Raw genomic sequence first — 21,773 nt, forward strand, 5'->3', positions numbered from 1 at the left:
TTTGTTTGGAAAGTGCTATTTTATATTTTCTCGAAGAATACATGTGAAGTGCTATCTTAAGTTATCCAAAGAAGTGATGTTACGCGGAAAGTCAACTAAATTAACAATATTAGAGGTTATTAGGTAGTCTTCTGACCAGAATGACAAGTTCATTGGATGAGGAAGTGTTTAACCAGTGATAATCTAACCTTGCGTTCGTAATGTTGTCAATGTTGAATGAAAAGAAGTTAACATACCTTAAATGTGAATACGACACGACATTGTGGTTAATATTAGGTTTACATTAGGGCATATACTGCAAAGTTGAATCGAAATAAGATCGTATACAGGTTATAGTAACATTTTAGGAAGACATGTGAAGATAATTGATGGAATTTGAAGAAAATTGAGAACAGAATGGAATATTTAGATGGATAATTAATTATGAGAGTAACATGCGTCAAGTTGAGATGAATTATTATGCTTAATGTAATATAGAGTGAGACATGAGATGTGTAATATGAAATGGATGATTTATATGTGAAGAATGGTAACGTATGTATCATGAAGAATAATGATGATGATTATTGTTTCATCGAGAGTGAAGGGATAGATAATTTTAGCTGCGATATTAGGTCAAATTCTTCAGCAAGCCACATATAATACCAATTATGATCTGTATAACATGCCATTACTTACTACCTACAGATCATCAAAAATAAATTCACATAGGGAGGATAGCACAAATATAGCCTGTATTAATACAAATTGATAACCACAAATATTTTCATTTGAATAAGAAAGGAAGCTTATTTAGTTACATTGAATGATATCACTGGTAATATTATCTGTAATTGAAAGTTGACAAAGTTGACGGTGACTGATATAGAGTCTTCTTACAAGTTAGACTACTTAATATCTAGAAGGATTTCACTGAATAGTTGTCAGATGTGAATGATAGCATGATGACAGACCACATATAATTAATATGTTGGCACTTAAATTAATTTTTGAAATTAATATTTATTTTTAATGAAAAACTTGAGTAAATAACAGTAATGACATTTCAATTATTTTATTTCGAATGAAGTGATGACTTAATGAATTATATTTTCTTCCATATAAGAGAATAATAACAATGAGAACTATGATATAATTGAGAAAATTTAAACTGCAGTATATTGCTGATGATGGAATATGGACAGCTAATGGCAAATGAAACTAACCCAACGTGAATTGATTAGGTGTATATGTAAATCAAGTGAAAATAGTTAAAATCAGATTATGTAATGATTGATGCAAGAGGAAAACGTGATTTTCATTTTGTTTATAATTGATTCCAAGGTAAATAATTTGCGTCAGACATTTTCTAGCTCCCAAACGAAAATTGTAAATATTGTGAGCATGTTTCTTTTTCAATTTAATTGGAGGCCTCTATTTAAAGAATATTTTCAGAATGATTGATGAAATACAAAATTAGTTGATTTTTTTTTTTTAAACTTTATATCAGGATACATAACTCACTTTTCAAGATTTTCTTTTATTTAATAAAATAGTATTATAAAAACTTATTTACTCTTTCAGTGACTTTTTAGGATAAGTACCTAGTCTTAAGTGAATGTTGGTTAAGTATTACATGAAGATATTGCGGAAACGAACCAGATCGCGAACTGGAGACGTCTGCTGCGTAGGTTATGTTTATCCGACGGTATAACCCGATGGTCCGTTCTCGATACCGAACCCATGACCCGAAATTTGAAACCAATTGGAAGTTGATGTTATATTGAGCTAGGCTGGATCTTATGCGACTTGACCTGGACGCGGGGATGGCGCAGTAGCATGTCTTCTTTGAATATGACGTGTGTTAATGAATGAATATGAAAATGAAAACCTACAACCTGTTTTCCAGTCAATGAGCAGGTCAGGGATGGAATGAATGAAGCCCCCATCTTGTGGCGAGGATAGGAATCGTGCCGGCTGCCGAAGCCTGTCACACTCCTGTGGAGCAATGATTAATGACTGACAGATGAAATGAAATGATAGTGGAGAGTGTTGCTGGAATGAAATGGATGACAGGGGAAACCGGAGTACCCGGAGAAAAACCTGTCCCGTTTTTGCTTTGTCCAGCACAAATCTCACTTGGAGTGACCGGGACTTGAACAACGGAACCCAGCTGAGAGAGGCCGAAGTGCTGCCCTTTGAGCCACGGAGGCTTGCTGTTAATGAATTAATACATAGGGGGGGGGAATAAACAAACCCTTCAAAATTTACATAAACATATCATAGACATCTGGAATACTGAAGAAATGCCTGAGGAATGGACTACAGCAATAATCCAGCCACTGCACATAAAAGGTGATAAAATGGATCCCAGTAATTATCGGGGTGTACCTCTGCTTGACGTTAGTTACAAGATTTTATCTAAAATTATATATACAAGAAGTCAGGAACAACCTGACCAGGATTTGGGAGAATATCAGAGAGGATTTTCACCAGGACGAAGCTGTCCCGATCAAATCATCAGTCTTAAGTGGATCATGAAACACCATAGAGTTCGGAACAAGAGATTATTCATCACTTTTGTTGATTTCAAAAAAGCTTATGACGGTATTCATCGTGAGTCACTACCGACAGTCCTTAAAGAATTTTGGTTTACACTAAAAACTCAGTCTTATTGGAATCACTCTTAAATATACTAAGTCGAAAGTCAACTATGGAGATGTATTGTCTGAGCCATTTGAAATCCACACTGGACTTTGACAGGTAGATGGACTCTCACCATTATTGTTTAACTGTGCCCTGGAGAAAGTCATGCGAGAATGGGTAAAGAAATGTCACTTAAACATGAAGATAGGCAGAAATATTAAACTTATTTGCCTAGCATTCCCAGACGATCTTGCACTACTAGCAAGTAGTGTGGAAGAAGCTAAATTTCAAATTGAAGAACTCAAGAAAATTGCTGAAAAAATTGTACTGCAAATTTTGTTTGAAAAGACTGAAATGATGCCGAACTTCAGAATTGAAACACCAGCCAATCACCTTGGTACTGGTAAACAAATTAAGATTGTGAAGAAGTTCAAATATCTTGGGGAAATTATAACCTGGAACACAAAAGAGAAAACACTGATCGACAGTAAAACATCTAAACTGAAAACAGCACAGCAAATCACCTGGCCGACTTATTAAAAAAATCTCTATGAATGCTAAATTTCAACATTAGGAATACAGTTGTAAAACCCGAAGCAACTTATGCTAGTGAAACACACTTCAAGTTGAACACTAAATCAACAACTGATAAATTGCAGAGAGTAGATAGAAGAATCATCAGGACAATCCTAAGTAAGAAACACCAAGTTGATGGCCAATGGAGATTATTACCTAATGAAGTAGTATATCATGAAAGCGAATCAATAATGGATACAATGCAGAAAAGGAGAATTGCCCTTTTTGGTCATATAGTAAGCCTCCGTGGCTCAGATGGCAACGCGTTGGCTTCTCACTACTGAGTTCCGTGGTTTGAATCCCGGTCACTCCATGTGAGATTTGTGCTGGACAAAGCGGAGATGGGACAGGTTTCTCTCCAGGTACTCCAGTTTTTCCTGTCATCTTTCATTCCAGAAACACACTCCACTATCATTTCATTTCATCTGTCAGTCATTAATCATTGCCCCAGAGGAGTGCGACAGGCTTCAGCAGCCGGCACAATTCCTATCTTCGTTGCAAGATTGGGGCTTCATTCATTCCATCCCTGACCTGGTCATTGACTGGAAAACAGGTTGTAGGTTTTACCTTTGCCATATATTCAGACTGCCAGAAACCTGACTAGTTAACCAGTTATTTAGTTACTTCTGTAAAAATAAAACAAAGAATACTTGGTTCACACAGATCATGAATGATTTAGAAGAATTAAATTTATCAATGCTCTAAACTGAAGGCAGAGAAGAGAAGAGGATTCTAAGGAATAAACACTTAGAATTCAAACTCATAACATTTGAACAAAGGAAGTACACCCATTACTGACAACCAAAGGGCAGCCAGGTCCGACAGGATGAAGAAGTTTTGGAAGCGGAAGAAGAAGGTGAAAAGCTAACTCTATTCAATACCCATCATCATCTACTAAAGGCAATGCCTTGTCGCTGTAGCCACATCTGACAATCTTCTGCTAGCCTCTTCATGTTGCTATATGAACCACATGCCAGTTCACCGATGGAGTTCTTGATGTATGACATCCTTGGTCGTCCCCTGGGTCTCTTTCAAAGATGGTTTGGACAAGAGAGTCATGTCTCAGTCGATCCTCTTTTATGTTCTTTAAAACAAAGTCATTTGTTTTTTGATCTGTCCAACTTGTTTTTGTAATTCTTCTCCAAAACCACATTTCAGCAGCCTCAAGCTTTGTTTCTTCCTGTTTCCCTAATATCCAGGTTTCGCACTCATACAGTAGCACACTCCAAACAAAGGTCTTGAGAAATTATTTTCTGGTCTCCAAACTGAGATGGTTGTTTAGCAATAAGTTTTTCTTATTTTGGAAGGCTTGTTTTGCTACCACTATTCTTTCCATGATTTCTGAAAGGGATCTCTTATCAGAGGTAATTACACGACCCAAATAGGATAATCTGCGACTTGTTCTATCGGTGTGTTATTTAATTTTAAGAGTTTTCTGCCTGTAGGCTTCTTTTTGTCTGGTATCATGAATTTTATTTTCTTTATATTTATTTTTGGTGTAAATTTTTCAAAGGACTTGTTGAATGTTCTTAGCATCTTACTCATATCCTTTTTAGAATTAGCTAAGAGAGCAACATCACCTGCAAAGCGTATACTGTGCACCTGAATACCATTAAAATTCACCCCTTTAGTGTGCTTTCATTTTTCTAACTGCATTTTCTATAAACAGGTTAAAGAGATATAGTGACAGTGGGCAGCCTTTTTGCACTCTTCTTCTAATTTTTGCTTCTCTTGTAGTACCATTATTATTAACTTCCGTGGTTTGAGCTTTATATAGATTCAGAATAAGTCTTTCCAGTCAAGTCCCATATTCTTCATTACTTGAAAACACAATTTCCACTCAACATTATCAAAGGCTTTTTCCAAGTCAATAAATGCTACATAAGTTTTCCTGTTGACTTCTATCCTCCTTTCCAGAATTTGACGTAATGCTAATATAGCCTCCCTAGTCCCTTTCTGTATTCTAAAGCCATATTGATTGTTATCCAATTGTTCTATTTTCCTTCTAATTCTGTCTATAATGATATGTAAAATCTTAGAAATGTAAGAAAGGATCGCTAATGTTCTATAATTACATAAAATCAGCTTCATGGTCCGTATCGCACTTCAATAGATTCACAATTAAGTATTTATTTATTTTCCACCTAGTCGATACAATGATTGCTTAAGGCAATTTTTAATGGTCAAAAGTGGTACATGTTTCGTATATTATCAACATCTTCAGCCACATAACACTGTTTAGATGAAAAATATATAAAATTGACAAAGTAATGCTTTAGAGGAAGTGTCCTTAAAATCTTATGTTAATTTTAAGGACACTTCCTCTAAAGCATTACTTTGTCAATTTTATATATTTTTCATCTAAACAGTGTTATGTGGCTGAAGATGTTGATAATATATGAAACATGTACCACTTTTGACCATTAAAAATTGCCTTAAGCAATCATTGTATCGACTAGGTGGAAAATAAATAAATACTTAATTGTGAATGTTCTATAATTTGAACAATCGCATGCACTTCCTTTTTTGGGGAGTGTAATTGTTCTACTTTTAACAAAATCAGTTGGTAAAGTTCCTTGTTCGTAGCATTCAATAATTACTTCAAACAGACCATTTTTCATGGTATCATCGCAAGTTTTTCAAGAGTTCTGCTGGAATGGCATCCATACCAGTGGCTTAGTTCTGTTTTACTTTAGAGAGTGCTACATCGAACTCTGCTGTAGTGATGGGCAGTCCTCTGTTGACTTCTTGAACTAATTCTATATCCTCCAAATATTCAATATTGACAATATCTTCTGCATCATATGAGTCTTCAAGGTATTCTTTCCATCGGTCACTAACATTTTCGATGTGAAAGAGCAGTTTTCCATCTTTATTTTTAGCCACATTGCTTTTAGTTCTTTTCTTGTAGCTAAGAGATTTTATCATTAAGTATGCTTTATCAGAATACCCCTTCTTCAAATCATTTTTGATTTCTCCACTTCTTTCATCCAGTTGTCTTTGGCTAGTCAGCATTTCATTGTTATCAAGTTTTTTAATTCTTTGTATTGTTCAAATTGTATTTCCGTAATCTGTTCCTTTCTTCAATGAGCTCTAGAATTTCTGAGGTCATCTATGGTTTCCTTGGTTCTAATTTTGCTCTACCGAGGACTTCTGTGGTAGCTATCTCTAAGCCACTTTTTATATCATCCCATCCCGATTTACCTTTCTTCACTTTGGTAGCATTCTTGAATGTTTGTAACACACTAGAATCTTGAAGTTTATTTAGGCACCACTTCTTCTGATTGTTTGGAACTTCTTGAATCTGACATCACATTTAGCTGCAACAAGAATGTGATCACTGTCGATTTCAGCACCTGGATAACTTTGGCTGGATTTCACTTGATTTCTGTACCTCTGTTTAACCACTATATAGTCAATCTGGTGTCTTCTTGTATCTCCAGGGGCCTTCCGAGTATAACGTCTTCTTTTGGGAACCTCAAAAGATGTGTTTGATATAACCATCTCGTACTGCTCACATAATTCTAACAGTCTTCTGCCTCTTGAATTTGTTTCTCCCAGACCAAATTTACCACTGTATTAAACATTTTCATTTGAACCTACAGAGGTATTAAAATCACCAATCAAAATCACATTGGCATTCTTTTCCACAATTTCCAATAGTTCTTCGATGTTTTCATACATCTTTTCTACATTATCATCCTTACTGTTGGTAGTGAAGAAATACACTTGTATTAAGACCAAGTCTACTGGTCTGGCTTTTACTTTCACCATTAGGATTCTATCATTATTTGATAAGTGTTCTCAACATTGTGGACCCATTCACCTCTCAATACGATTGCCACTCCACTACTTCTGGTTCTATTGTTGCCAATATGAATTATTGATGGTTATGTTAATTTTAAGGACACTTCCTCTAAAGCATTACTTTGTCAATTTTATATATTTTTCATCTAAACAGTGTTATGTGGCTGAAGATGTTGATAATATATGAAACATGTACCACTTTTGACCATTAAAAATTGCCTTAAGCAATCATTGTATCGACTAGGTGGAAAATAAATAAATACTTTAATGCCAGTCACAATCTCAATGAAATCTCAGAGAAACCCAACATACTCTTCGATCTATTTATCACTTTCCTCAGAAACAATAATGCAGCCAACCTAAACTCAATCCTAAATTTAATCAAAGGTACTTTTCCAAGACAATTACACTTTCTCCCGCACCCTTCAGCCCCACCTTAAGCCCTCTTCCTAAGCCATATTTCATTTCAATACAAGAACTTACTGATTTCCATGATTATAATTTTTACAACACCCCATTTATACTTTATTCTTTGTTAAAAACCTCTTAGTATGTATATTCCTTGTATTATTAACTATTACCATAACATCTCATTTCACTTGTTATTCTTTAAAATAATATTGTCTTAGGATTTCGCCACAAATGATCTTTGCTCCAATACGGCTGATGATGACCCCTAGATGGGTCGAAACTAGTACCGTATAATTTTGTAATTTTGTGAATATATTGTAGTATTGAAAAGGTGGAAACATTTACGTTATTATTATTATTATTATTACTTATATATTATCAATATGAATTATTCTAAAATCCTCAGACCTGAAGTCACCATTGCCAGCCCATCTTGTCTCACATACACCTAGATCATCTAATCTGTTCTTCACCATTGGATTTTTTAGTTCCTCCAACCTTGCCAGTTTGAGCAATGTTTTAACATTCCATGTGCCAATAAAAAATGTATTGTTTTCCTTGCGACAATTTTGTGGGATGATGACTGGAGAGGTCTCACTGTTGTTCCCACTCCTGCCAGATCTTGGCTTCCGATTTCCAAGATCAGTAGAATCAACTCTATCATCAGAACTCAGCTTGGCTATTATACATGGGATATCCTTACGATCTTTAATGTAGTACTTTCCTGTTGCTTTCTACATCCTCATGCTGTTGACCTATAGGTTTATTAGACTTTAATGTATATGACTGATTAAAAAAAAAGAGGGGGGCTGTATATGACAGTGTCCTTAAATTTGAATAAATAATGATGTTGATCGGTAGGAATATGTTGATTTAGGTACTACAGATATAATGTTTATATTTTGAAGGTGCTTTCAGAAGGTGTTAAAAAAAACCAAACCCCATGGTGCAACAGCCCTCGAAGGGCCTTGGCCTACCAAGCGACCGGTGAACAGCCCGAAGGCCTGCAGATTATGAGGTGACGTGCAGTCAGCACGACTAATCCTCTCGGGCGTTATTCTCGGCTCTCGAGACCGGGGCCGCGATCTTACTGTCAGATAGCTCCTCAATTGTAATCACATAGGCTGAGTAGACCTCTAGGATTGTTCACTGGAGACCATGGGGACACAAGAGAGGCATTGGAAGACCCCTGAAGAGATGGCTCGACGACATAAAGCTGTTGGCTGGAACACGCTGGTTCCAAGTGGCTCAAGACCGAAGACGATGGAAGCACATGGAAGAGGCCTATATCCAGCAGTGGATTGAAATAGGCTAGAAAAGAAGAAGAAGAAGAAGAAGAAGAAGAAGAAGGCTGAGTAGACCTCGAACCAGCCCTCAGATCCAGGTAAAAATCCCTGGCCTGGCCAGGAATCGAACCCTGGGCCTCCGGGTAAGAGTCAGGCACGCTACCCCTACACCACGGGGGCGGCTTCTTTCAGAAGTGACTAATATTTGTGTTCTTCGAGAAATGATTACTCCTGTGTGAGGCTAGCCATAGATTTTGGGTACATTTGACTTAGTCATCATTGATATCAAGTGTTGTGAATTAGAGATTCTTTCACCCATGTATCGAAGTTAATTAAGTCTTCCACTTTTTATAAGTACTATAAGACATGTTTAGCCCATATTGTCAACTTTGAACAGTTTAAATAAAAATATTAACAATAAAAAGTTCCACCTTTACAATACTCACAAAATTTAATCTTAAAATAAAGTTACAGATACATGTTTCGTCCCTCTTGGGGACATCTTCAGCCTAGTGAAGAATGAAAGTTAAATAGTAAAATTAGCATATCAAAAATGTTGTTATACACATGTTTTCAGTAACTTAAATCTATGTGGTCTTTATGTGCCATTTGACAAAGTAACATTGTAAAATCCGCTCAAAACTGCTTAAAAATCAGATCAAAAGTTAGTTGTATGGCTTTTCAGGCGTTTGCTCTATTAACCAGCATTTCGTCTTAGGTCTGACACTAGACTCGTCAGAGTGGGATGTGTCAGACCCTACCCACTGATGCTGGGGTGTATGCAGGTGAACTTATCAGAAGCCTCTTATGTGGCACAGTCTGATAACTGCATACGGGAGATAAAACTCCACAATGGAATTAATGCCCGCCTAGCAATTCCAAATGGTAATTCTAAATTCCCATGGAGGAAATTAGATATTTTTCCACCAATAGAGCATATCAAAAATCAGATCAAAAATTAGTTGTATGGCTTTTCAGGCGTTTGCTCTATTAACCAGCATGAAAAAGCCATACAACTAATTTTTGATCCGATTGATATGCTCTATTGGTGGAAAAATATCTAATTCCCTCCATGGGAATTTAGAATTACCATTCAAAACTGCTTAGTCGTTGATCAAAATATAAAAGAATCTTACCGGGCGAGTTGGCCGTGCGCGTAGAGGCGTGCGGCTGTGAGCTTGCATCCGGGAGATAGTAGGTTCGAATCCCACTATCGGCAGCCCTGAAAATGGTTTTCCGTGGTTTCCCATTTTCACACCAGGCAAATGCTGGGGCTGTACCTTAATTAAGGCCACGGCCGCTTCCTTCCAACTCCTAAGCCTTTCCTATCCCATCGTCGCCATAAGACCTATCTGTGTCGGTGCGACGTAAAGCCCCTAGCAGAAAAAAAAGAAAGAATCTTACGTTTGCCAACACACAGGTTAAGAGTAAAACTACCTATAACTTGTAATTCAGTCTTTGTTCTAAGTTGCTATTTATAATAAAATGTGTTCCATTAATGTGTTAATGGATTAAAAACAGTGCGTGGTAAAATTAGACATGTTAACACAGGGGAAACTTTACATGTGGTGCCATTAGAAGTTGAAATGCCAAGCTTGGGTCGTAATGGTTTCATTTGTGGAGTAATTTGCTTGCCTGTCAGTTTGTATCTTGGCGGGCAAGCCTTGTTCTGTCCTGTGCTGTGTACAGCAGTGGTGAAAGGCCAATGGCTGTCTGAGCCACAAAAAAGTTTTGAAATATACATTGAAATTAAGTTTCCTGAATTCCACAACAGAGAGATACAAGGGAGAAGATACAGATACACAAAGTACACAGGTGAACCAAATGCCGCAGCAACCACTGATCTTCAAGCCATTTCATGATTGATCAAAGACAGGTTACTCCAAATTCAGTTACAGATCTGGAACATAATCTCTTTGTACCTAACAGCTACTACCTGGCAGTGAGATTGGATTCTCTCTCCAATTTACACTTCAAACTTCATATTCTTCCAATATATATATTCAATACATTCTTAATTACATTTACACATTAAATACAAAATTCATATCAAATACAAAAATTGTTACAACAGTGACAATAAATGAAACTAATAGGACTGAACAGATACTCTTGAGTATTAGCAGAAAAAACAAAACACTTTAATATGAATCGCTATAGCTCTGAAATAAAACAAGGACACTACTTTTCAAATTATACAATCACTATATAAACAAGAATTTTACTTTCACCCAATAACATGCAATAGTCATTGTATAAAAATAAAGTTATTTCTTAATGCACAGAAGAATGATGAATAAGTTCACACGTTTCAGATGGAGCAAAATAATATCCACATAAAGAGAGGACTGACTGTTGTGTTATTGGTTAGTAAAGGGCTCACAATTCAATATGTCTCTGCATTATCCTTGTTTCTAAATCAAGATGAAGTTTTTCAGCCTTCCTGGCCTGCTTTTTAATATTTTCTTCAACTAATAGGAGGCCTTCAGGCTTTTCTCCTGCCATTTTCTGGGCCCGTCTATCAGCACCTAAAGCAGCCTCAGCCTGGAGATGACGGAGTTTAAGCAGACGGTTCTCATAGTGTAACAGTTCTACCTGAAATGAAATAAAACACTTATGAATTTATAAAACATGGGTCTATAGTGGGAGGGAAGATACAGCAGAATACAGGAGATGACTGGCAAGAGCTATCCTAATTAGTATGTAAAGCACACATAAAAACTAAATAAAAATTTGACTTATTCATACATAAGAGAACAACATAATGGAAACATCATTAAGCATAGAAAATGAAAAAATTAAATACTCATGGAATAGCAGGGTAGCAAGCACATCAAACATATAAAAATGTTCAACTTCACCAGCAAGAGTTAAGGTTAGTGTAGAAATCCTCTGGTGTGGCAACTCCAATTCATAACAGCCTTACATTTTACATTATATCTCTCATCAATAGCCACCCATATGCACAAGGAAGGCAGCAACGGCAAGTAGCACATTAGCCACCTCAATTTCCCCTCTTACAGACTCCTTTCACAATATTTTCTTCCGTGATAGCTTTATTTATTATCTAAGTGTCTTACTTGGCACTGTTTCCTACTGAAGAGACTCCAAAATAAGACTCAAAGTTTGAAATCTGGAACTTCCACATCAACCACATCAGTCTAATGCTGGATTTGAGTTTTAACTCATAACAGTAATTTTTGCATTCTGTTATTTGTCCTTCACTCCTTTGTCCTTATATGGGGTACAGACTAGAAAAATGAAATAAATTTTTTAGGTATGAAAGACATGTATTTAAAGGAAGAATTTTAGATATATTATTCAGAATGTCCACCTTTTTCTCGAACAGAGGCATGGCGTGGATTGCATCATGCCCGATGTTCACAGGAAAATATGCTACAGCAACCTTCAAGACTCTTGGTATACTTGATCTGCTGGTATGCCTGTCTCCCACCAAAGGTCTCTGTTATCTCTGGCCAATCAAAGGATATGAATCCTGAACTGAGGGCTGGAATGAAGTTCACCTGGTCTCAGAAGTACAAATGAGTTGCCCAATACGAAAGACAGTGGACCCGATCAAGAAAGCCAAGATGGAGGGTGTTGTCACAGAGACTATGCATGCTGCAGTACTTGCAGGCCATCTGGCTGGACAGCAGTTGATATGGCAGACAAAGGTTCACGTTGGGCTGCATGTGCCATGGGTTTTATAATAGAGTATCATATTATGAATCTGGTTCCCTACTCCTCTAACAAGCGAACTATTGAAAAGGTCATATCGAAACCAATGATGCAATTTTGCTGAGAGGAGAAGGAGACCATAAAATAACTATATTCAAAAATTTAGCTGCCGTGTCAAACTGGAAGTGGTCAAAATCTTGATTCAAAATCCGTGTGACAAAGCAGCTACTGCAGAACCCTTGCATCTTGCTGGCATGGCACACAGCAGAGTGGAGTTGCAGTTGAGCTGGAGAGAGATAGAGATAAATGAGGTGTGTTAATCTCATAATAAAAACAAAAATATTTTTGGCACCATGCACAAGGAATATGCACTTTAAGGCCACATTGTTCTTCACAGTTTTCCTTTGAAGGCAATATTTTGCAGGCACTTCAAACTTGGGAAGTTTCTCCATTGTGTAATTGGTTGCAAACCATGAATTTTTAATTTTTAATCATGTACTTGAACCGTGGAGAAGAAAACTGAAAAAGAATTAATTTTAAATATGTTGTTTCTCTAATAAACATCAAACTGGAAGTTATTACAAACTGACGGAATGTCTGTTAAATGACAAAAAACTTATCCAAGGCCTGTATTTTCCCTGTAGTGCTGGGAGGAATCCAGGGAATTTCTATACTTTTGCCAGGAGGAATGTCTTCGAGGCAGCATTTATCACTATAAGTAGTCCAGGAAACTAACAGCAGCAAACACCTGTCTTCCACAAATGGGGAGAAGGCTACTTTAAATCAATAATTTTTTTTTTTCATTGTCACTGATTGTATGGTTGCTACAATTATATTTTTGGTATAAAACATGTCTTTGATACTCTCAGACCAAAGTGCCAGTTGCTTCCTGTGGTAGACTGAATAACTTCGGGAAAAGAGTAACGGCCATAGTAACAGTAGGCATAAGTGTGTATGAATGGGTGAATGCGCTAACTGATTGTATGGCTGCTACAATTATATTTTTGGTATAAAACATGTCTTTGAAACTCTCAGACCAAAGTTCCAGTTGCCTCCTGTGGTACAATTAATAATTTCGGGAAAAGAGTAACGACCATATTTCTTGCCAACAAGCAATAATTTTCACTTTCAGTTTGTGCACGAAACCACTCTGACCTGTATTGTATATCGAAGAAGTGGTGTAGTCTAAAAATCGCCCTGTAACTGCTTCCACAAATTTCTTTGCAACTGTATCTTTTTTCCCTCCTCTTCTTGCAGATATGCATGGGATACAAATTTCATGATTTTTCTATTGATTCAGTACTTTTTTCCAGGAGCAACTTAACCAACCAGTAGATGCACTGAAATTAATTTGTCCCACTGAAATCTCTCTTGAAATGTCCAAGGCCCACAGTCGCAGGTCTTCATCGCAAACATTCTGCTTCAACCTTCTTGCTTCTGCAAAGCGAGAAAGTATTTTTTTATACATCAGTCTCCTGTGTTCAACATACTTACTGACATAGATTCTAACTGGTTCTTCCACATGCACAGTTGTTGTTGTGATGTCACCACAAAATTTCTCTGAACAGTGGTTAATGAAAGCCACTTCTTACCCCTGATTTAACCATAAATGTATAACTTTCCTCTTGTATGCAAGATCTACAGTGTGTTTCATTTTTTTCTGTGGACTGGAAGCATAGCTTGAACTGGTAGATATGTCACATGACTGGTCACAATATCTATAATATATAACACACTGGTTCATCATAGTATGCCAGCTATTCGATACCTACGCTGACACGCTGTTTTGAATGAACGGTGTGCGCACTTAAGTCAGGCTCAGTTAGTAGTAGTAGGAGTAGTAGTATGAACTGGTCTGGAATTACAATTTAGCCCTATTCCAAATTATAGTACCAGAATTCTCTAAATAACTCAAAATTCAACCTTGAAAAGAGCCGTTTCTTAGGAAAAGCTTCTTCCTCTTCACTTTCATTAAATCTACATTAATTTTATTCCAAATTAGCAGCGAAGATGTGGTTTCTTCTCTGGCTTGGAGGAATAATTGCCTCCACGTCAGATAGTTCTTTCCCCCGCCAGTGTAGTGAATTGAGATTTTCCGACTCATCAGGTACTCCCAGGAAGCCGATAAGTAAACGGGCATAGTTTTTGCCCTGGGATTATCCACAATTTGAACACACACCGCCCCCCTCTGCCCGCCGAAAAAAAGGACGACAATTGTTCACGGATCAGGGATATCTGCGTCTTTGTCATTCCAGCTCTGTAGCTTTGGGCTGTTAGTTCGGCAGCATAGTACTGTTCATGTGGTTTTTCATTTGATCGAGTATTTCATATGAAGGCATTGCTTTTAATCGCGCCATTCCTACCGACATCATTGTAATGACCCATGTTCATTTCAGTTGGGAAAACCACTAAGAGAGTCTTTAGAGAATCTATAAAGGCAGGCAGAGAATGAGTGCCTGCCATTATAATGAAAACTCCTCAAGCTGATTGTGACTGACGGTAGGCAAGCTGGCCTACCATTACAATGAAAATTCCCTAACCCAGGCTTGATATGAGAAAAGACGTTGGTGACTTGACCGTCGTGCTTCTAGGGCAACATTAACAGCTATGCAACTTAATACAATCATGCTCACAAAGTTTACACTACCTAATCTAGAATTCTGTACAAAATTTAGAATTCCGTAGTGAAGCACGGGTACATCAGCTAGTAATTATTAAATTAATGTTGTAATGGTCCACCTTTCAATATTATAATATGCAATATTTTGCTTTACATTAAATATGGACTAGTTTCGGCCTGGGCTGGCCATCTTCAGCCTTAATATAAAACATCTAGTAACCAAACAAATGTACATACACACAATTGACATAAAACAAATGAAAAATATATACAATTTGACATTAAAAGCTGGGATTAAATAATGAGAATAATCTAGGCTCTAAATTCTTAGCATCTTTAGTATGCTCATCATCGAGACTCTTTCAAGCACTAATATTCACAGAACTGTTAGTTCCATCACTGCCAATCATTGCAATATCAATTGTAAACCGGGATCTGGTAAATGTTGATCCTGTAGTCAAACACCAAATCTACCTTAGTGGTGTTAGCCGTACGCAAGTCACTGAACGCTGCTGTAAACAACCAGCACCTGACCCAGAACTGCTAGACGACGTTTCAACATCAATCAACATAATAAAATGAAATCGAGAAAGTTAATAAGGAACAAGGAGACCAACTACTCAGGAAGATAAATGATGACTTTGCTATGAACAACATGAGAAACTATTATCGGAATTTCAGGGAGAAGCTAAACAGATATGACCCCTCAACTCTCCAATTTCAGGACAAAAAAGGGAACATGGCATATAGTAATAGGGGCAACTGTAAGATACTAGCAGAATATTTCAAGGAACTTCTCAATTGCAAAGAACCACGCCAAAAGATGGCGTTCGATTATGGACCAAAGTAATCCCCAAACCCTGACTCGAAACCCTCATCTATAAGCGAGATCCAGACAATACTAACTCATATGGAAAATAACAAGGCATCGGGAGAAATACAGGTTTCAATAAACATCGCACATTCGTGCACATTTCTCGATTAATAAAAGTCTATATTTCTTTTGAAAATGGCCGATGAGCAAAGGACTTCTGGCCACTGCGTAAAAGAAGCTGAAATTGCGGTATTTGAAAACAAATGTTTGCAGTTCACCGAAAAATAGGCTATAATCGGGATAAATAATAGAATAATCGGGAGGCAGGAAGAACTGTTGAAAATCGGGAGTTTCCCGCCTAAATCGGGGAGTTGACAGGTATGAAACCGATATGGCGAAACTGTAGTAAGCGTCACTCAAGGTTTAGTAACACGAGCCACCGCTAGGTGGCACACGCCAGTTCACTGTCGCATTAGTAGTGCTGAGAGGGAGCGCTGTGAGGAACGACAATGCTGCCAAATGTTGGTTGTTGGTTTGATATGGCTATACATTTTTTTCTTGCCATGCAGACAGTATGCGCCGCGGCAATAGAAAAGAGCCTCTCGAAGGGGCCACTGTTCTCATGACAAAGACTGGCCTGGATGTGCAAAGATAGGTTACAACTACTAAACTAACTTTTTTCTTCTGTGCAGACAGTATGCGCCGCAGCGATAGAAAAGAGCCTCTTGAAGAAAGTGTGGCGCCAAAGGGGCCACTGTTCTCATGACAGAGATTGGCCTCGAGGTGCAAAAATACCTTAAAGTTAATAAATTACCTTTATTTCTCGCGCCGTGACCCTTTTAAACTTTACTGGCTGCTTCATAATTTTTTTCTGCAATGGTTGGTAACAAATTCTCGGCCTCATCCTAGGTGTCAGTGACATCGTCCTCTTCCATACGTGAACCAATCACCGTTATAAGCAATGGAGTATGGCATCTAAAACAGTATTTCTGGTTATAAAAGCAAATGTACTTCTAGGGACGGGTGGGCTGGTCCCAGGCAAGCGTATTGAACACATCTCTTTTCCACGATCATTATAAGGTAAACTTGGAAGCATTTCAAGTAACATTCTATGTAATAATCCTTGAGTAACTGTTTCTATATTTTTACCACAGATATGGTTAACTTCAAATACTTGGGAGCTTTGTTTCTTCTGATAATACCCAAACCAAGAAATAGGCAATAGGATACAAGCTGCATCAAAATTCTACCACTCCATTAGTGAACTACTCTGGAATGACACATTTTTGACAAACTCCAAAGATCACACTGTACAAAACATATCTTGTACCAATTTCAATGTACAGACTGGAAGCAGAAACCTAAGGGACCAGCTAAAGTAAAGTAAACTCGAGTCCTCATCCCGAGGTGGTGCAGCTCTTTTTCAGGCACACCCCCGTTGGAGGTGAGCTGCATGTACCATTTCAACCACTTACCAGCCCTCCTGCCATTCTTAAATTTCTGGCAGTACCGGGAATCGAACCCGGGCCCCCGAGGACGGCAGCTAATAACACTAACCGTTACGCTACGGAGGCGAAGGGACCAGCTAAAAACTGCCTACAGACCACTGATATAAAGCTCCTCCATTCCTGTCTTCAAAAGGCATGGAGAGACCAAGTAAGGAATGAGAATATCCAGCAACAAGTTGGACTGGACAAGATTCTGTTGAAAATCTTAGAATTAAGCAGATTACAATGTAATGGACATATGAGAAGAATGGCTCGAAAAGAAAGATGTTGATAAGAGACCCCCAGATATAATGGTTGGGAAAAGCAAATTTTCAAAGACCTTACGAAACGTGATGTAAATTGGCAGCAAGAATTACATTATCAACAGTGGATGGACAGGATGAACCGGAGGAGGCTCGAAAACACCTGCACCCGGCTTGTTGGAGCGAAGAATTGATGATATGATGAGTGATCTATTTTGAGATTAATCACGTAATCTGTATCAAAATAAACTATTCATTCACCTCAAGAAACTTAAATACCATTTACAGTATATAATTTGCATCAATGGTTTAAGAGTTATTGTTTTAACGAAAGTGCGAGAATGGTTTAACTGTTTCATGGAGAGAAAGGAGTGAACTAAGACCTTGAAAAAATTTTGAAATGAGCTATGTACATATATTAGAAGGAAAACGCTATATGTCAGCTACGAGGATTTTTTTTTTTTTTTTTTTTGCTAGTCATTCTACTTTGCACTAACACACTGAAGGTTATCATAATTAAGGTACAGCCCCAGCATTTGCCTGGTATGAAAATGGGAAATCACAGAACACCATTTTTAGTGCTACTGATGGTGGGATTCTAACCCACTGTCTCCTGAATGCATGCTCATAGCTATGCGACACTTGCTCAATTAAGCCCATCACCATACATTACAAACTGCTCCCTGCAAAGTGAAGGCGGGTTAATAGTACAGTAGAATCCCTTTTATCTGGCCGAAATGGGACTGGACTAGTGCAGGTTAACTAATTTTTCCAGTTACTCAAGATTTTGTATAAACTGGCACAAAAGTACATTATTATGTATGACATACCATGTAAAAGGTCTCAACTGATACAGGCACTCTGTAGAACTTCCTGGGCTTATAAGCAGTATTTCAATATATATATATACATATGAAGTATTTCATTATGTAACTGTTTAAAACACAACAAACCCATTGATAACTCTAAGCCTTACAATTAGGTGAAGAAATAGTGTAAAACAGTCTGCAGAACAGCCAACACATCACAACAGGTAACACTGTTAAAAAGCTTATGGCAACAATATTTTTTTCCTCAAATGATGAGCATCTAGGCTGTGGTGAGGAAAGCAAAGATTTGAACTTCTTAAGCATGTCTCTGATATCCACCTGTTTGTATGCCTCTCTCTGATGTTTTAAGAATTTGTTTTGAATATAGTACATCTTATTACATTGTAAGCTGACGTACAAAAACGGCTCTGCAAAACAAAATTTTGTCAGTTCTGCTTCTTTTCATGATATTGGTGCTGTCAGCTAAGCGACATCTTTATCTTCCTCTTCCCCTCCTGTTCACTCAATTTACCAATGACGTGACATTATGTCATCATCATCATCATCATCATCATCATCATCATCATCATCATCATCATCATCAGAGGGTGTGGTGGTGGTGATTGTTTTTTAAATAGTTTTAAGAGAAAGTACAACTAGGCAACCATCCTCTATTAACATTAATCAGACGGAAAAAAATAGAACGGGTCCAACGCTTCGAAAAATGAAGCTATCGGCCGAAGAAAGGCAAAGACCACAGAGGGCGTGAAAATAAAGGACTCCTAGGCCTAGAATGCTCTAGCAATGTCGAGGTCAGAAAAGAACAAGAGTTGACCAAGGGAGGTCAGATAGAATAGATGAAAGTGAGGAGCCTGGCACAAGTCAGTGGAAGCAATGCCAGGACTCAGCTAAGGGCCTCATAGTTGCCAACCCATTCTCCCCAAGTTACAGGCCCCTGGGGCCCCTTTTACCACTTTCAGTCACCCTTTATGACAGGCAGGGTATACCGTGGATGTATTCTACCGCCCCTTACCCACATCATCAAGGCGGAGCATGACAGGTATAGAGCTGCTGATATCTAACCATTTACCAATCTCTCTTTCATCGGACTGAAGTTTTTTCTATTGTATCATTTTTTCCCATTTGTTTGTTAAGAAGAAAGCTATTCATTTTCACGTTCAACTCATTTAAAGTTATATTTAACATACCGATTATTGTTGCCATTGATGTTTTCACGGCCGATACTTCTCGAGAACAGTCTAGATTTTCTTCTGAAGACGCAAAGCAAAGTTCTTTGCAAAACGTAAAGAATTTCACCCTATTTTCTTGACATGGCATAAACCCAAAAGCCTATATCATGCCTATACCAATTATTTCCCGTATAACATGCCTTTCCAGTCATGATCAGAAGTCTATATCATCATCTTCATGCTCTCGTTCTTGTCAACAGCAAAGTAACGTTATTGTTTTATTTGTCTCTCCATTTGATCGAGTTGAGATAAAGTGCATCTTGCATTGTGAAAGACTTTTGTTTTGAAAATCTTTCACAAAACCTTCATTGTTGACACATTTCCACATAAAATGGGACTGATAGCTCATTAGAAATTCTGGGTAACACCTAGCTCCACAAGCTGCAGGAGACTCACGACAATGGAAGAAAGGAAGTGAACATTCTCACAAGTCTTCAGCAGGAGGGTGAGCATGACAGTTGTCTAGCAATATACATACCCAGCATTTTCAGATGATAAAGACTTTCTCAGATAAATGTACTTTGACGCTTGGCACAAACACTTCCTAAATCAGCTGTGAATAGATTAACATACATCTTACTGTTTTTCAGAGACCAGTGTCCACAGGAATGCTTGTGACATTATTGAAAAATCATGAATTTTGGAATTTCTCTAACACTGATAGTTCTACTTTGTGTGTATCTGTAGTGTTCAAACGAAAACAGCATAGTCATATGGTCTGTTCACTTACAACATCTACCTTATAGATACCACGTTTCTGTTTGAAACAGTTAAGCCAGTCAAGAAAATGAACACATTAGCCCAAATACCGTACCCATTTAAAGAAATGAAATTCCCTTGCCTTTTTTTTTTTTTTTTTTTTGCAGCATCGGTCCTGAAACACAGACAACTTCAGATCTCTTAAGTGAAAACCACTCATAGGCCTAAAGCACATGGTTCATTTCTTCACTGCAAGACTGGTGAAGAGTTTTGTGATTGTCAACTGCTTTTCCTGATTCTGAATTCATTAAAACTTCAAAGCTGACTTGCTTTCAAATACAGTGCCTAACTTCCCACGTAAAATTCTTCTCTTTTTTCCACACTATCTAGCAATTCCAACTTTTGCTTAGCCCATTAGTGCATAAAGTTCATTTTTAGTGTTTTATTTCAATTTATTTACACATTTCCACTCTTAATAACTGCAGAAACACGTTCCAACAATCAGAAAGTTCATAAAAGTGATAGTTTTATTTACACACGCCGTCCGATATATCGGACGCTATGCACTCAGGTCAGTGCAACAACACTAGTTACTCAGCATTATATTGCACAATTATGTTGCAAGCTGGGAAGTGTTCGAGAGTTGGATTATCTTATACAATTTTCAATGTAAAGTAGATCTACAATTTCCACTAAAGACTTATTACAATACTGTATACGCCATTTACAGTTATACATTTACTGATTATGATATCCACAGAAGCATTTCAGGTGAAGTCCAAAGTGATCAAGCTGATCCACTCTTCGGATGCCACTATAGGGCTTGAACAGCTTTCATTGCGCAGAGATGCCAACTTTCAAGAAAAACAATTCGTAATGCACCCGCTAGGGCACGGGGGAGGGGGGGGGGGCAGCGGCCATAGAATCTCCCCCCCCCCCCCCCCCGAGATCTTACTAACTTACATATCATTGAAAAATCAATGAAAAACATACAATTCCACAGATGTAACAATTTAAAGACTGGCATATAATGTATGATTCTTGCTAAAGTAACAGGTGATCTGTAGTACATATGAGCCGCTGAGAGACAACGTGCTCTAAGTCAAGAAATGTCAGTTTTTGAGTTATACCACTCAGTGCACTTATAACACATGAAAATTTGTTGTGAAAAAGTGCTATAATGATAACTCCCATGGGAGACGCTTGAGAGCACTAGACGCATTCTTCCCATCACGCCAGAGTGGAGCGCATTTACAGGAATAATGGTACAAGTCAAGCGTCACGCCCAAGACACAAAACTCAGTCAAGGAAATGGAAATATCGTAGCCCTAACTTTCGATCTTCAGAAAGCACTGGCTTTCCCAAAGGTATCAACTACAAAAGCCTATTATTTGAGGAACTTGTATGTGTATAACTGTGGCATTCATGATCTCAAAACAAACAATGGC

The 21,773-nt window shown here is 37.7% G+C and overlaps 1 protein-coding gene across 1 annotated transcript in view; it reads right to left on the bottom strand.

Moving 5' to 3' along the window:
• Positions 1 to 10,688: 10,688 nt before the first annotated feature.
• Positions 10,689 to 21,773, bottom strand: part of LOC136858295 (alpha-2-macroglobulin receptor-associated protein) — a 197,749-nt gene continuing 186,664 nt past the window's right edge. The window contains exon 7 of the mRNA XM_067137724.2: positions 10,689 to 11,300. Within this exon, the coding sequence (XP_066993825.1) occupies positions 11,085 to 11,300 (216 nt within the window). The 3' untranslated portion in view covers positions 10,689 to 11,084. The remainder of the gene's footprint in view (positions 11,301 to 21,773) is intronic.

The sequence above is a fragment of the Anabrus simplex genome, chromosome 1 (genome assembly GCF_040414725.1).
Source record: "Anabrus simplex isolate iqAnaSimp1 chromosome 1, ASM4041472v1, whole genome shotgun sequence".
NCBI classification, from domain to species: Eukaryota; Metazoa; Arthropoda; class Insecta; order Orthoptera; family Tettigoniidae; genus Anabrus; species Anabrus simplex.